We start from the raw sequence: 18112 nt of genomic DNA, 5'->3' as shown, positions 1-18112 counted from the left end.
GCTGAAACAATTGGTTTGCATAACCAAACAATTTCTGCACAAACTGTCAGAAACCGTCTCAGGGAAGCTCAACTGCATGCTCGTCGTCCTCATCGGGGTCTTGACCTGACTCCAGCTCGTCGCCGTAACAGACTTGAGTGGGCAGATGGCAGACAGCGTGTGTGGCGTCGTGTGGGTGAGCGCTTTGCTGATGTCAATGTTGTGGATGAAGTGGCCCGTGGTGGTGGTGGGGTTATGGTATGGGCAGGCATCTGTTATAGACGAAGAACACAGGTACATTTTATTGATGGCATTTTGAATGCACAGAGATACCGTGATGAGATCCTGAGGCCCATTGTTGTGCCATACATCCATGAACATCACCTCATGTTTCAGCAAGATAATTCACGGTCCCATGTTGCAAGGATCTGTACACAGTTCTTGGAAGCTGAAAATGTCCCAGTTCTTGCATGGCCAGCATACTTACCGGACATGTCACCCGTTGAGCATGTTTGGGATGTGCTTGACCGGCGTATACGACAGCGTGTACCAGTTCCCACTAATATCCAACAACTTCGCACAGCCATTGAAGAGGAGTGGACCAACATTCCACAGGCCACAATTGACAATCTGATAAACTCTATGCGAAGATGATGTGTTGCACTGCATGAGGCAAATGGTGGTCACACCAGATACTGACCGGTTCTAAGTGTTGTGTATCTGGAATGAATTTTAGATCTTTAAGTCCATCTCATGAAAAATCGGAGCAGAAACAAAGGTGTTGCGTTTATATTTTTGTTGAGTGTATATACAGCATTCTACAGTGAGAAAGATTATTCACAAGAAAACATTCAGGCTGTTGTCAATCTTCCAAGTAGTGGACGTCCCAGCACATTAATTCCAAGGTCAGGCTATGCAATGAGAGAATTACCAAAAAACAAAAAAACCAATGGCGTCATCGAGCATGTTAAATGTTAATGTCAATTCCAATGTGAAGTTGTCTGCGCAGGCCTTAATGCCCAGCCCCATGTTTGACAAAAACCAAACAGCATGTCAGTGGAAACAACTCATACCCACTGTCAAGCATGGCGGTGGTGAGGTGATGATTTGGGCTTGTTTAGCCACAGCACCTGGACACCTTCCAATAGCAGAGTATTATAGAGGCAAATGTGAGGCCATCTGCTAAAACTTGGTCAAAATTGGGTCATGCAACAGGACAATGATCTGAAATACACCAGTAAAGCTACATGAAGGGCTGAAAAATAAAAGAATGGCCTAGTCAAAGTCCAGACCTCAACATTATTGAAATGCTGTAGTCGGACTAGTGCAAGCGAAAACTCAAATACTTTAATGAAGTTAAACAGAGTTATAAAGAAGAATTGGGCAAAACTCTGTGAGATATTGTAAATACACACAGAAAATTATTTTAAGTTACTGCTGCTAAAGGTGGATCTACAAGCTATTCAAACATAAGGGGGGTACTTCGTATTGCCCACATGTTTTCTGTTTAATGAAAAAAAAAAGTGAAATGTTGTTGTTTTCTTGAGGTTGTATTTGCCTAAGACTAAGAAGTTTTATTCAACTTCTCATACTTCCTTCCTATTAAGTGTTTTTTCATTTTTTTAAAAAATGTTTTCAACATTGTAAATGAATACTGACAACATTAAAATATAATAGAACAAGTATGGAATTATGTTCTGTAAGCCTTAGTTTTCTAACATTTTGAAGGAGTTCCCAGAGGTGATGAGTACTGTACTTGTTGGCTGCTTTTTCTTAACTCTTCGGCCCAAACCTGTTTACTTAGCTGGGTTTAGATTATGTGAAGGCCAGGTTATCTGATGCGTCACTTCATCACTGGAGTGGACAGTCTGTTCACCCTCTCTATGTCTAACAAAGGCATAGTGGTTAGAACTGAAAATCTCACATTTGGCTCATCAGACCAAACCACCTGCGATGGATTGGCGCCCTGTCCAGGGTGTACCCCGCCTTGTGCTCTAAGCCTCCTAGGATAGGCTCCAGGTCCACTCAACCCTGAATACAGGATAAAGAGGTATAGAAGATGAGTGAGTGAGTGAGTGAGACCAAACCACAGTTTTTGTACAGTAGTGCTAATGTGCCATTGAATCTGTACCCATCCTTCCTCTGCACAAGACAACTAATGGTATAAAGTACTGGCAAGAAATGTCACAGAGTGTACCTGATGAGAGAATGCCATAATGAGCAAAGTTATTAGTAACTACTTTGGAAAATCTATAATAATAATACAAATAAAAACATTCTGGGTTGTTTGACCCTTTTTTGTTTACTACATAATTCCATACGTATTATTTCACTTATGGAATTATGAAGTACGTATATAAATAATTTAATAATTAATAAATGCTTGGAATCCCCAGAGGTTTGTGATGCCCTGTGGTGGTTTTGGATCTTATCAGTGTATTACTGCCTCCTGTTCAATATTCCTGAAATAGGAATAAGCCGATACCAAGACATTCTAAAAAACGTTCGGGACCAAAATATTAGATATGTCGTATGCAGAACAAGATAATAATGCATAATGTATCAATTGCCTACTGGGAAACCCAAGGTCTCCTGCGAAATGAGAGGCTGACAGAAGCTCTTCAAAACTGGAAAATAGTTCAATAGAGAAAATCACCTTGTCTTTTTCCAGTCTTCAGCTATTAAGTTGTGGTCAGTCTGTGACCATGATAGCCTCAGATTCCTCTTCTTGGCTGATATGAGTAGAACCTGATGTGGTCTTATGCTGTTGTAGCTCATGGGTGCTTTTACACCCCTCATGATTGTAAAATATGCTATTAAGTGTTACTATAGACTTTCTGTAGGCTCAAACCAGTCTGGTCATTTTCTGATCACATCTGCTAACTTTTTATTTTTGCATTTTATTTTTTAAATTTGATTTACTTTTGTTTAATTGTTTTTGCATGGTCCCAACTAAAGGTATTATTTTAAACAAAGGCAAGTACTATAAAACACAAATTTGTAGTGGATGAATCAGTGGCTAATCCTAAATAAGCATAGTATTTAATAAGAAGCTCTACCTGCTGAAGTAATATTTTGTAATATCCTAGTACAGGAAAGAAAAAGTTCCTACTGTGTAGTAGAAATAAAAATTTCATGAAACCGAAGTTTTCCAAAATAAATACTGTAAATAAATAAAAATGACCTGAAACTAAAATAGAATATATTAAGAGCTCACAAGTTATTGAAAGATTCCTATGGTGGAAACGTACTTATAATAAACCTGTTCGAAACAGTGGGATTCTATTCACTTATTACATTACATTCATTGCATGTATTACAAATAGACCATTCATAAAACATTTTAAATACCACATTTAGACTCCTGTTTACCTAAATGTCTCTGAAAGTCCTGTAAGTCTTTTTAAGTTCAGATATCAGGGATAGAACGAGGCCACAGGATGATGATTAATCATTGCAACAGTTTCCTTTGCAAGTGTCCTCTGCTCCTATATAATGGTTTTTATCAGTGGATTTTAGAAATGTAAAGCTTTAAAAGTTTTCTCACACATTCATACATCAGCATGTACACACTTTTACATACGGTAAATAGTAAGACTATACTTATATATGGGGTAGAGGTACAGTATGTCAACCTGAATATTATTGACATGGTACGTGAATAGCTGTTCATTGTGAAGAAGCATAGCTCCCTGTGCCTGTGATTGGTGGGTGTGTTTGAATCTGATATTTATTCAGATGACAGGTTTAGATTGTATAAGTAGGTTGATATCTGCATGTCTCAAAATGGCAACCGTTTGCCTCCCTTTATGTTCATTCTTCTTGCTCATACACTCTAATCCACACTGATGCAACATTAGAACCTGTTTAAACCTTTATTTCATACGGATAAAAGAATGTACTGAATCAGAAAGTGAGTTAGTAGCCTGTGCTAATAGTCATTCAGAAGGAGAATTGTTTGCTGTATTGATGAATCAGTTCATACCAACTGAAGCTGTGTAGAAAGGCCATGCTTCATAATGCTTAATCAATAGCTCACTATAAAAGCTATTCCATAGCAAAATGTTTTTTTTTGTTTTTTTTTTAAATGCACACAATTATATTCAATACATATTGTATAGTGTAAAATGAATAGGCATGGCGCAAACATTAGACAAGGAAAAACAAGATATTGGATTGTGTTGGCCAAACCTGTGCTGATTATTTCTTTCTTTTTCAGGTGTTGCAGATGTATCTGCCCTTCTGTGGAATCGCAATCTCCAATGCTCAGCTCTTTGCTGCATCCAGAAAAGAGTATGATAGGAGCAGGGTAAGAGAGCTACAACTGTTAATGGAACAGACCAATGCTTTGAGCATTTACTACAGATCCACCTACTTTCATAAAGAAGCAAAGAAAAATGTAGTATTCCACAGTGGAAAAAATCACCATTGAGGTCCAATTGATAGTTGGAGTCAGGGTGGGGGATCTCATTATAAAACCCAGTATAGGTCTTCGCCCACTGCTGACGATGTGTGTATGCACTGATATATAGCTGCCCACGTACTTTCCTACTGCTTGCACTGTTTTTTTTTTTTTCAAAAGGGTCGGGGTCAGGATAAAGCGCGGGTGTGTATTTGTGTGTGTCTATGCATGTGTTGCATTAGGCCATGGCTTTAAATGTAAACACTGGTCTCCTGCGTATGACATTTAGCATATTTATCCTAGAAGAAAGAGTAAATGGTGATGACGAGGAACAATTAGAGGAGACAGGGATTATTGATCATAGCATAGTGTTTTACAGCCCACTCAGTATTTTATCAGGTTGAAGAAAAGAACTGAATAGTGAACACATCAGAGTAAAATTATTGTTTTGTAATGGGATACACATTACAAAGCTTATTTCTCAAATTCTAACGTTTTTGCTGAGATATCCTTTTTGTCTTTAGAGATTTTTTTTACTACATTCATGTTTGTGAGACTCATAACACTTGCATGATCTCTAAGTATTATGCTAAAGATATATATTATATTAAAGATTGCTCATCAATGTTGTAGCCATAGAGTCAACCTTTTTGTAGTACACACCTTCATTGCAAAACATGGCCAGCTGCAAGTTTGTTAGATGTTCATTAACAGGATGAAAAGGCAAATAAAGGCTATATGCAGAACTATTATTATAATATGCAGTGGTAGATCAGCATTTGAGATGTTGGACTAATGATTAATAGGACCTGAGTCCAAACCCCAGCACCACCAAGCTGCAACTGCTGGACCCTGAAGCATGGACCTTAACCCTTACACGTATGATGAGATAAATTTACTGCACTTTGAATAAAGTTATCTGCAAAATGCTATAAATGTAATTTTCCGGCACTTAAACTGGAGATGTGCAGTGAAGTGTGACGTATCAGATATAAGTCATTTACAAATTTTTGATCCATTTTCCCTGGTAGGATCGATTAGCGTCAATAGGCTGAGACTTCACTTTCCCCAGGCACAGATTCCCAGTTCATCTGGGAATATGCCAATGTTCTCTCACCATCTGTGAGATATAATTTCTCCAATGGTCCTGAGTCTGCCACAGGTTTTCTGTCCAGTAGGATATTTGCTATTCAAATCTAGTTGTAGGTCACCATGGGTGTTCTAATAGGGTGCTCAAGCACCTCAACTGGCCACTCCTAATTCAAGGATTAACAGCTCTTCTTCATAAGCTCATTCATATTGCTGATTACCCCATGCTATCATGGAGTGTCAGACCGAAAACCCTGTAGATGAACTTTGCTTCTCTGTTAGATCTCCTGCTCCCCCAACACAGCTCCAATGTACCAGTGGTAATGCTTAAGTGACCCTTTTTTGTTAATCTTATGCTCCTCTCTAAGTTCCTTTCTAAGCTCTCAAATTGTATAAACATTTTCAGTAAACAGCTTTTGCAGTCTGCAGTTGTAAGTTAGAGGTTAGGTAGGTTACTCCATAACTATTGGAGTCTCTCGTCCAGGATCTAGTCTTTCCTGTGAGATCATGGAATGTAATTATCTTATAAATGAAATACACCCACTGGTCCACTATCCCAGATTCTCAGTTCAAAGGCACTGCCTCAGATTTCTATGCATCATAAATAAGTAGTGTTTTCTAGCACCCCTGCAGCCTTGCCCCTTGACCCTGGGGCTGGTCAGTATTTCCAATTTCCTGTAACTCTTGTCTCCTATGGAAACTCCACAGGAACAGAAACTGCACACATTTAGGAATGAAGTACTGGTAAACATCAATACCACGTGTGGATGTCTGGCTGATTAAATGTAATCCATAACATTCCATCAAATACAGTTTGGGCAGCAACGTGACATATTACATTCCCAAAGCTATTTTCCAATGCAAATGTCTATTTTATCTTAAGCTGTCCATTACATACCTTCCACAAGTCTGTCATCACACCTGACCAATACACTTCATCTTACAAGTGGTCAGACCACAGGCTTGCTCTATATCAATATTGTAAACTGGATCTGACTGGGTTACGTGAATGGCCTGGTCACAAGGGTCCTGTCTGCAAAAACTTCAGGACTGGACTAGGACTTCTAGGCAGGGAGCACTCAGGCTGCATTTATACTTGGCATTAATATGCCTTATGTGTGATGATTACAAGTGTGAACTAATTGATCACTCAACAATCATTTAATTGTGGAATGGAAGGCATATGGCCACATTGCATTTGTAGTGTGAATGAATGCCTCTTGCTGCGTTGCAAAAAGCAGTGAAGGTTCAACCAACTGATGGAGCTAAAAGTTAAAGTTCACCACCACTAGGCTAATGGACAATGGTGATGTTTTAACAACAGAGACAAAAGAAGCTGCTTTTGATAGCTTAATTTGTCATCTCATCATTCATTAATTTTGTTAACAGGCCATTCGGTTTAACTGTTTAAAGCATCCCATACAAGCACATTATGTAAGATTGTCATAAACATGGAATAGAATCTTGTAGAAGTGGCCACTGAAATGTAAGGTGTGAACAGTTACACATTTTGGCTGTGCACTTGTGATCTAGTCACCCAGGATGTACAGTGGAACCTCGGATTGCGAGTAACGCGGTTTGCGAATGTTTCGCAAGACAAGCAAAGATTTTTTTTATAAATTTTGACTTAAAAACCGAGCAAGTCTTAGTTTATGAGTACCGAGTATCATATATCACGCATGCGCTTGTTGTTTTGACGCCAAGCGTCACGTAATCACAACTGAGCCAACGTTTTTTTCTCTCTCTTGTGCTGCGGAATTGTGGTTAAATCGTCTCCCCTGCTGGGTCTTAGTGCTCGGCTCTCACTGGTATAATCAACATTCGTGCATGCGTGTACTGTTTACTACAACCGTATGTGTGCGTGTAAAACATATTTTATTATGCGTGTGTACTGTTTATTATAATGTGTGTGCGCGTGTGTAAAGCAAAATAAAGTTTCATTTGAGAGGTTAAAGATACAATTTTTCCCTCTCTGTTTCAGCCTTTCATTATGTCTGTGTGCGCGGGTAATTTGACACCGTGCCCCTTTACAAACACACACTCTCACCTTTACACCAATCTCCCCCCATGGCCCCCACCTCACCTTTGCTTCACACACACACACTTTCTGCTCTACACAGAAACACTGCTCTGTCGCAATTCTTTTTAAATGTAAAGTACAGGTCCATTTGTTTGTTTGTTTTACTTTACAGCAGTGATTCCGTTAGTATGCGCTCACGGGAGTGTTTTACGTCATTAGGGATGTTCCTTGCAAATCTTTCCATCTGTCCACACGGAGACGCGTTTCGCTGTATATGTATAAATTTTTTATCGTATTGGCGTTTCGTCCACACGGATCCGGCGTTTTAGGAGACTGAAACCGCAATTTTTTGAAACCGGGTCCCAAAGTGGATAAATCTGAAAACGACGCCCTTGCGGTTTCGTGTGTACAGCCAATCCGTATATTTTGTAAAAGGATGATGTCATCACATCACGTGTCGGCTGCGTCACACGTAACAGCAACAACAATAATGGCGGACTACATGATTGTGTTCGTGTTGCTACAAAGCCTGCTAGCTTTATTACGGCAAAATCTATTGTTTCTATGCAACTGTTATGAGAAACAAGCGATAATGGACAACACCATCTTGGTTCGTATACAGCGCGAAGGTTATGCGCATGCTCAAAGTCTTCTTCTCCATGTATAGTGTATCTCTATGGCAGAATTACAGCGCCCTATACTGGTCTGGCATATATACTACTCAGTTTTCAGTGGTTTCGTGTGTACGCAATTTTTTTTTAGAACGAGGGAAAAAAATTTGCGGATAGGGAACGCACCGGCTTCGTGTGGACTAACCCTTAGTGTGTGTGTGTGTGTGTTTGTGTGAAATTCAAATAAGAGGAGAGAAAGGTTTACTGTTTAAGATTAGAAGGGGGAGACAGGAGGGGTTGATTCCTCCTTTCCTTCCTTTTTTCTTCGATTCAGACACACACACACACACACACACACACACACACACACACACCCACCCACACACACACACACACACACACACACACAAACACACACACACACACACACACACACACACACACACACACAGCGCATAAACAGAAACACTTATCTGTCAGGATTTTATTTTTTAAGGTAAAGTGCAGATAATTTGTTTTTATTTTTACCTTTTTAGATTTTGTATTAATTATTTTTATGTATTCATTTTTTTTGGTCTGTGGAAAAAATTATTTGAGTTTCCATTATTTCTTATGGGAAAATAAGATTTTGCTTTGATTTACGAGTGTTTTGGAATACGGAACGAATTATGCTCGTAATCTAAGGTTTCACTGTATTTTAGTTTTTTTTGTCAGTATCATGGGGGTATACACACACATTTTGTGTGATGTCTTATCTCAGATCTATTCACCAAATACTACATAATACATAAGCCATTCTGGTTATTCTTCGGCATAAAACACTTCATAGAAAATTGTGTTAACCTCAATGATAATAAAACTAAGTAAACATTTAAGTTTAGAATTTAATAACAGTAAACTTTGATCCCCACTGAACTACGGTTGAAATCTAGGATGTAGTACTGTAGTACTTTTAAAGCAGTAGGCATCTGTCTTTGCATAGAGAAAAGCTGTCAGCCCACAAAAGGTCACAGATATGAACAGTATACACTATTGAACATACTGTAAAGTGTATGCATGTGTGTGTCTGTGTGTGTACAGGCTCTGTTAGAGGTTGTGAACGATTTGTTCGAGGAACAGACAGACCTGGAGAAGATTGTGAGGAAGATTATGCATCGTGCTCAAACACTGCTCAAGTGTGAACGCTGCTCTGTACAACTGTTGGAGGATATTGAATCTCCGGTGATCATCTTGCTCTTCTTAGAGATATCTTATTTTTCTTTTCACAAAACTTTTTTTGTTCCTCCTTTTTCTCTTTCAATTTATTTTTGTCTCCTTTCTTTTTTTTCTTTTTCTTTTCTAGGTTTTAGGGAAAATCTTTTCTTTCCTAGGTTTAAGGGAAAAATAAAAATCGAATGGACAAATTATAATTTACAGTCTAATATTACAGTCTCTTATTATTCTTCCTCTCTTTATTTTTATCATGACATTAATTTCCTGTTATATGTTGCTAATAAATATCATAAAGATATTTCATGACAGACTCCAACATCTTTTGCAGGTAGTGAAGTTTACTAAGTCTTTTGAGCTACTGTCACCAAAGTGCAGTGCAGACACAGAGAACAGGTAAGATCCTGTAATTCGGTTCAACACACACACAAACACACACACACACACACACACAAACACACACACACAAACACACAGACATCTTGGTGCCTTATACAACGATATTTTGTTTTCAGTTAATAACTCATCAGCCTTCTTAGACTCAGCAGGAAATGTCTGCTACAGTACACAGCAGTGTCCTGGCTGATGCCAAAATTCACACTGTTGATAATAATCATGGGTTTTCTTTCACTGACTTACAACCAAAGTTCAAAAAACAGTTTATATTACTGTTTAGAGATCCATACTACACATAAGAGCACGTAAAATTGTGGGAGTATTTGATCCACTAGTGCAGTTATCCCAGTAAGAGTGGGTTCTATGTGAGAGGGACAAATAAACATCATCTAATAGACAAGTATAAGTTTTTATACCCAGTGGGACACACTTCCAATATACATGTTGGGGTCCACCTTGTGATCCGGGCACACACATGCACACAGTATAGCCGGTGAAATGCAGCAGGCAACGATGCATAGGCACCCAAAACAAGAAGCGGTATTAAAGTATGATACCATAATGTGATTAAAATAAGTTTTATAAATAAAAAAAGGGATATTATTTTGGCTCAAGTCTTACTGACTCCTGTAACTGAACATCAGAAAATTAGAAAAGTAGAGCCTTACTGTATGTCTAGCCATGCCCCTTCTGATTAAATGCATGCTCTTTTACTATCAGTCACAGAGCCAGAGAGACAGGAGAGAAGGAAAAGGAAAATAGCAAACCCAAATCAAGGTTTAAATCCATTATCTAAACATTTTAAAAGCACTTTAAAAAAATTTTAACTGTTCTGCTACATTGCAGTTTTTCCCTTGCCATAATAATTTGAACTTTTCCCCCTAAATAAATACTAGAATTTAGCACAACTGACATAGATTGTGACAGAAAGTGGTTTCAGGCCCACTTTGGGTTGGGGAAGTGCAAATAAATCTAGTAGCAAGTTTTCACTCTGTTGCCCGCTGATGAATTTTTAAAGCTGCACATTACAAAGCTGTTAAATATTTCTTAGCAGACTCATTAACTGCGTAGCAGTGTGTTGTGTTGTGTTATGCTGAGCTGCATCGACGGGGACTGCGCTATCCACGTTTGATTGATGATTCTCCAGTGCTCCTGCACCAGAGGCTTGGGGTTTCTCCCCATGTCAGCTGCTGCTCAGATCCTCATTTCTGCACTGCACAGAATCTTCGGACTCTCTCTATTCAGCACTTAGGAAAACCCAAACCCCATAGCTCAGCTCTCTGAGCAGCTACTACTGTCTTACTGCAAACACACAGCACACCAACCCAACTTGCATGTACAACCATTAGTCAATAAGTAGAGACCTGGGTGGTTTTGAGAGTGTGTACCTCATACTGAAGCTGCTGTAGAGAATGGTTGCTGATTGCTCTTTCCTAATTGCAGAGGAGAAATATGTCTGGGTTTTATGTGAGATGTGTGATTGTGAGACATAGCTACTCGTTTCTGGCATGGAGGTAGGAAATGCAAGCGGAGTCATTATGGCAGCAGAGAGGACACACTGCAGTGCTATCATGGGGCAATACACCACTCATCCTTCTCTCTTCTCACTACAAACACCTGGCTAATGCTTCTGTGCCAAGCTGTGAAATCACACACTCTGATGACTGTGTCTATTAAAACAAAGTTTTTTTTTTTTTAAAGCCTGATGATGCTATCAGAACAACAAACCAAAGTTCAATAAACATTTTATATCACTGTTTAAAGATCCATACTACACATAAGAGCACGTAAAATCGTGGTAGTATTTGATCCACTAGTGCAGTTATCCCAGTAGGAATGGGTTCTATGTGAGAGGGACAAATAAACATCATCTAATGGACAAGCATAAGTTCTGATTTTATACCCAGCCCTTTAGGCCTAATTCTTTTAAAAATACATGAAGTTTAAAAGCTTTAAAATGGGAATTATATGTGAGGCTTGTTCCACTGAGAAATCCCAAATTGTACATCTGAAGGTTTAAAGCTTCAGTTGGACAATAAGTGCAACACACAGAACTTATGTGTTTAATTTAGAGAATACTTCCACAGCAGGAGCCATTATGTCCATTATGCATGCGTATGTGCGTGATTTGTTCTTTGCTGCCCCCATAGACTCAAGCTGCCCGACATCCAACCCTGAGAGATGCCAAGAGATGGGACTCATTGTGCTTCTACGACACACACATCTCACACTTACTCACTAAAGCAGTCCAAGCAGTTAGCCAACAGCTCACATGCAAAAGTGCTATTAACTGTGTTACCGTCATGTGGGTGTGATGTGGAAGTGTGATAGGGCTGTGCTGTGAACATGAGAGATTGGGATAATGATACAGAACGAGAGAGAGAGTGATAAAGGAAGCAGCTGTATGTCTGTCTGTGGCATGTGGGCGGATATGACAATCAGAGCGGTAACTTTTCATTACTCTAGTAGGTTTGGGAGAAGCTTATTAAATGCACGAAAGGGTCATTAGATATGAATCACTGCCTGGGGAAGGGCATCATAAACAATAACAACTCCTAAGGGGCTTTGAGTTAAACAGATTGCATTTATCAATGTGTATCCTTCACCTTACATAACTGGCTAACAGGATGTCTAATAAAGTACATGCACTCATATATAAAGGCTCTAGCTCAGTAGATCACCTCTAACTTCTGGAACTGTTAAAAAAAAATTCTTTCTTCATTCCTTCCTTTCTTTCTTTCTTTCTTTCTATCTCTTTTCTTTCTTTCAGTTTTAAGGACAGTATGGAGAAGTCCTCATATTCAGACTGGCTGATTAACAACAGCATAGCTGAGCTGGTGGCCTCCACTGGTCTGCCGGTCAACATTAGCGACGCCTACCAGGACCCCCGCTTTGACGCAGAGGTAGCTATGCCTGCTCACTCAGCAGCCCTGGTGCTATATTCCTATCAGCTCACAATTAGGACTACAGTAATCATCAGCTTCCAGCTGAGAAAACCTTTATAAATGTCACTTTGACCCATAATTACTAGCTAGTCATACTGTAAAAAATGGAGGACAAGCTGTGAGATATAATGGCTGGTACAACATACCGTATCACTTTGGCAACTAAGAAATACAAGCAACATTATTCAAACGGTACACTGTAGAATCGAATCAATATGAATTAAATGTCTTGCTGAAAGGACTTTTCTAAGAAAGAATTTGATTTATGTATGCCCACCTCAGCATTGTCAGTATGTCAGTGGGATATTTGATATAAGGTTTTACCCTGGTATGTACTTTGTATTATAAAAACAGACATACACATGAAAAAACGCTCTCAGGCTTTAGGCTGCTTGAGTCACAAACCAGAATGTGTGTACAGTATAAACTTGAATTAGTGTTGTCATTTGGAGAAGTATGCTTTTTGCCCAAATCTGAACTGTTTTCAGGTAGAGATCAGGGTACAGTGTAAATGAAGCAACAGACCAGAGTGATGCGCTGCTCTGCTCCAGTCCAGCTTTGATCTCTGGCTGCTGTCGCACACTGATGAATTATATAATATGGCTTTGATGTATCTTTGGCCAAGATTCTTTTAGATTCTCTTCTGTTTCTCTCTGAATTTCTGCAATCCGTGCTGTTATATTGTGTTCTGTACAACAATCTGCTACACTGCGTACATGTCCCATGGGATTCAGGCAGCCTATCTTTTGCTGAGTTGTGCTGCAGGCGATTCAGTTAGTAAGGTAAGTTTTGTACTGTAATGCAGCATGACACAAATCTAGTGAATTGTATGTGTTGCTTATGTTTACATTAGGCGGATCAGTTTTCTGGGTTCCACATCCGCTCCGTCCTGTGCGTGCCTATTTGGAACAGCAACCACCAAATAATTGGTAAGTTAATAAATCCACATACAATATTCTTAACTACAGGACCATTTCAACCCTGACTAAGTTTTCTCCTATAAGTCACATAGGGAATAATTTGTGTGTGTTCATGTAAACTCACTCTGTACAGTAGTGAAGGTAGAAGGTAAAACCGATCCAAAGAGGCGTGACATCCTAAATGTGTTTAATCCCATAAGTAGGGGCATCTACAGCACTGTGTGTAGAATAGGTTTGTACATTAAAGTTTGCTTCATGTGTGTTCCTGCGCATGTGTTAATGTGAGCAGTGGAGAGCGAGAGAGTGTATGCTACAGTATGTGCAAATCGTGCAGGATGTCTGGGTTTATTTAGGCGTGGGTGGGCTCTTATCAGGAAACAGATTCAAAATCATTATAACCGAACAACAGCATGTAGAGGTGCAGCGCAGGGTCAAGGATGTGTTCATTCACTAAGATGATCTTCCTCTCCCTCCCGTTGAATGATTTGTATTATGTTTGACTTCTTCAACAATAGTATTATTTTTGTCAGCCCTAACTTCACATTTATCTTGACTGTTTAATATGCTTAATCCCTTAATACCTTGTGGTCTATAAAACTTGAATTCTTCATTTACTATCAATTAGACTCTTTAACCCTGACTTTGATTTCTTTAACGAGTGCATAAAATGGTGAGAGGAGTAAAGAAGGCCATTTTCTCTCAGGCATCCTGCCAGACCCGAGGACCTAAAACATAAAGGAAGCCAAGGATACTCCCATGATATCTTCAACCACGTCATAATCATTGTAACACATACACACCCGAGCGCACGCACACACACACACACACACCACAGTACTGACTTTCTTCAGTGATGAACCTGTGAAACAGTTCTCATTATTCTCTTCATGTCCCAGATATTCTGACACAATTAAGACCAATCAGAGAGTACATACAGTGGCCAAAAGTATTAAGACAACATTCAGTCCATGTGTTATAGTTCTTCTTGTGCACAAAATCTGATGCCCATCTGGCTGAAGAGTTGTGCCAAATAGAATCAGCCGGTTTAGTTAATATGCCTGAATAAATGATGTGGCACGACTTTTACTTCCTGAATAATCATAATCACAATCACAATTATTCACAATTAAGACTAAAAATAGGGAATTTCTTAAGTGAATTGTGGACTTCTGTGGCAGATTTCTGTACACGATCTTCAGGAAGCAATCAAGCAGGCATGGACTGAGCGAGTGACACCAGAACACTAAATATTGATTGTTGTACAACAATTTCATTGCATAAAATGAAAATTGTCTTGATTGTCATTTCTTTTAATGAAGAATAGCTTCTGTCTGGCAACTCTACCATAGAGGCAGCATGGTGGCATAGTGTTTAACACTGTGGTCTCGCACCTCCAGGGTCAAGGCTTGGTACCTGCCTCAGGTCTGTGTGCATGGAGTTGCTTGTTCTTCCTGTGTTGGGTGGGTTTCCTCCAGGTACTCCAATTTTCTTCTCCAGTCCAAAGATATGCAGGGTAGGATAAATGAGTGTGTGAGATTGTGTGTGTGCTTAAGTGCCCTGTGTTGGATTGGCACCCTATCTAGGGAAATTCACAAGGGAACTCAGGATCTCATTTATAGTGACCCTTGTGTGAAAGACTGTTCGTTTTTATCAAATGTCTTACATTTGAGAATGATGGCAGATTTAGTGTATGTCTTCTGAAATGTATTTGTGCTGCTGTATCCGTCCCCAGATCTGCGTCTTGACACAATCCTGTCTCGCAGGTCTATAGATAATTCTCTCCACCTCATGACTTTGTTTACTGTGCCACCTTATACATACAGGTGTGGGTCTTTTCTAGTTATGACCTTTGTTAGGAGCAGGATGCACCAGAGCTGTTGGAATACTTATGCAATTGGGTCATTTCAGTCTTTTTTTTAACATAAATTAACAAAACACTTCATCACGTGTAGATTAATAAGGAGGGAAAAGGATTTGGATCCATTTTAAGATAAGTGTGAAACAAAAAAATGTTGAAAACTTGAAGTTTGAGTTGAATTTATCACAAACACAAGCATACACAGTACAGTGAAATGCCTATACAACTGCCTGTGCCATAAAAAAGAAAAGTTTGTCTACCAATAAATAAATTTATTAGATGGATACATTTTCAATATAAGTAATGTAAGAATAAGAATAGATTGATGAGAAAAAATCATTTTAAAAAATGTAATCTGAAGAATTCACGGTATTTATAAAATAAAACAGAATTAAAATTGAAGGGTACAAATTATGCAGGACTCAGGAGAGTAAATAAAGAAATTATAATTATATACTCTGAGATATCAACAGTATGATTGAAGCATAGAGTATAAAATGGAAGGGTAGAGTTATGTGTGTTAGCAGCGGTGTAACCAAGAACAAGAAATGTGCAACGAAACAAGAAATGTGCAACGTATGAGCAATGAGCAAATGTGCAACGTAGTGACTAATGTGCTACATCCTGACTCTGATGTGTAAGCAGGAACACAGGGTGTGTGTTTATTGTGTGATTGAAAAAAACAACAACAACAGAATCTGATTTGGTTAGTCTTTGATGTTCTGGTTGAGGGCCCAGAATTACCTGGCAGGGAAAAGCTTCTACTTAGCCTTTCTGTGTTGGCCTTCAGGGGGTGGAAGTGCTTTCCTGACCACGGCAGAGAGAACACTCTATTGGTGGGGTGGCTTACTGTAGGTCCTTCCCTATCTTACTAGCTTACTAGCCCAGCACCTCTGGCTGTAGATTGAGTACAGGTCAGGGAGCTTGATGTGGATGATGCGCTCAGCTGATCACACCGCCCTCTATAGAGCACATCTGTCCTGCATAGTGCTGTCCCAACCCAGGTTATAATGTTTCCCATCAGGATGCTCTCTACAGGTCTCGCATGATGTGAACACTAAGATACCAGAAGCTTTGTGTATAAAGCAGTATATTTGGGACTGTGTCTATAAAGCAGCAGCTTCAGGACTATATCTAGAAAGAAGCAGCTTTGTGCTTGTACAGTATTTGATGAGTTTAGAGGGCAGTAGCTTAAGAACTGTATCTACCTATAGCTACTGTACTATCTACTAACTTGAGAATTGTATCTACTCTATCTATAGCATATTAGCTGTAGGGTTGTATTTATATCATTATGTTTTTACTGGAAAGCTTTGGGCATTTTTAATGCAGCAGCTTTAGGACTGTATCTAGACAGCAGCAACTCCATGGCTGTATATATAAACCAGCAGCTTCATGACTACTTCTACAAAGCATTAGCTGTAGACTAGTAATATATAGGCCAATATTTATTGATTATTCTTGAGAAGTTGCTCTTGGGCAATATCTCTAACAGTAGTATATAAACAGTTATACTGTATAGCCATAGCTGTGGGGATGTAGGGCTGTATCTTTAGAGCATTAGATAATTATCTTAATCTCTGGATTTATTTCTGCTATAGAGCTGCAGCTTTAGAGCAGTACTGTAGCTTCAGGATTGTGTCTGTCCAGCAACAGCTTGATGAATGTACTGTATAGGGCAGTAGCTTGAGAACTGTATCTATAGCAGAAGTAGTTATAGTTGTATGGCTGTCTCTATAGTGGATTTTAACCGAAAGCTTCGAGACTGTATTTATAAGGCAGCAGCTTCAGGCCTGTATCTAGAAGGCAGCAACTTTGGGTCTTTATCCATAAATCAGCAGCATCACTGTATCCAAAAAGCAGCAGCTTTGGGTCTTTACCTATAAAGCAGCTGCTTCGGGTCTGTATGTATAAACAAGCAACTGCGGGGCAAATCTATAAGGCAGCAGTTTCAGGGCTGTATGTATAAAGCAGCAGCTTCGGCATTGTATCTTAAGAGGAGCAGCATCCACACTGTATATATACAACAGCTGCTTCAGCACTGTATCTATATAGCAGAAGCTTCAGGTCTGTATGTTTGCAGGAACAGCATCAGGAGAGGATCTATAAAGTACCAGCTTTAAGACTGTATTTACTGTATAAAGCACCAGCTTCAGGACTGCATATAGAAAGTGGCAGCTTCTGGACTGAATAAAGTAGCGGTTTTGAGTCTGTATCTATAGAGCAGAATCTTTGGGTCTACATCTATAGTGCAGCAGCTTTGAGACTGTATCTATAGCGCAGCAGTTTTGGAACTGTATGAATTAAGCAGCAGTTTCAGAACTGTGTCTAAAGAGCAGCAGCTTTGGGACTGTACCTACAAAGTAGTAGCTTTGGGACTGCACCTAGAGAGCAGGAAAAGGAAAAAAATGCATATTTACAGTAATTCATATATGTTATAGATTTTAATTGATTATATCATACAAACAAAGCCAATTTTAAACGAGAAGCAGTATGAGACCATGCAGCATGCTCTGTGTGTTGCAGGCGTTGCACAGGTTCTAAACAGGCTGGATGGTAAACCATTTGATGATGCAGACCAGAGACTGTTTGAGGTATGAATTATGAAGTTAGTAACTCTGTGATAACTGATAATTTTGTTTGTTGATTTACAATTTGCCTAGACTTTTTACATTTCATTTTT

General features: G+C 39.2%; 1 protein-coding gene across 1 annotated transcript in view; it reads left to right on the top strand.

The window, feature by feature from the left end:
- pde11a (phosphodiesterase 11a) overlaps positions 1-18112 on the top strand; it is a 75591-nt gene that overhangs the window by 30398 nt on the left and 27081 nt on the right. The window contains exons 3-8 of the mRNA XM_053496517.1: positions 4199-4288; positions 9182-9322; positions 9642-9706; positions 12477-12609; positions 13505-13580; positions 17956-18023. Coding sequence (XP_053352492.1) covers positions 4199-4288; positions 9182-9322; positions 9642-9706; positions 12477-12609; positions 13505-13580; positions 17956-18023 — 573 coding nt within the window. The remainder of the gene's footprint in view (positions 1-4198; positions 4289-9181; positions 9323-9641; positions 9707-12476; positions 12610-13504; positions 13581-17955; positions 18024-18112) is intronic.

Source organism: Clarias gariepinus, chromosome 5 (assembly GCF_024256425.1).
Source record: "Clarias gariepinus isolate MV-2021 ecotype Netherlands chromosome 5, CGAR_prim_01v2, whole genome shotgun sequence".
NCBI lineage: Eukaryota > Metazoa > Chordata > Actinopteri > Siluriformes > Clariidae > Clarias > Clarias gariepinus.
This window is presented reverse-complemented; position numbering and strand designations above follow the sequence as displayed.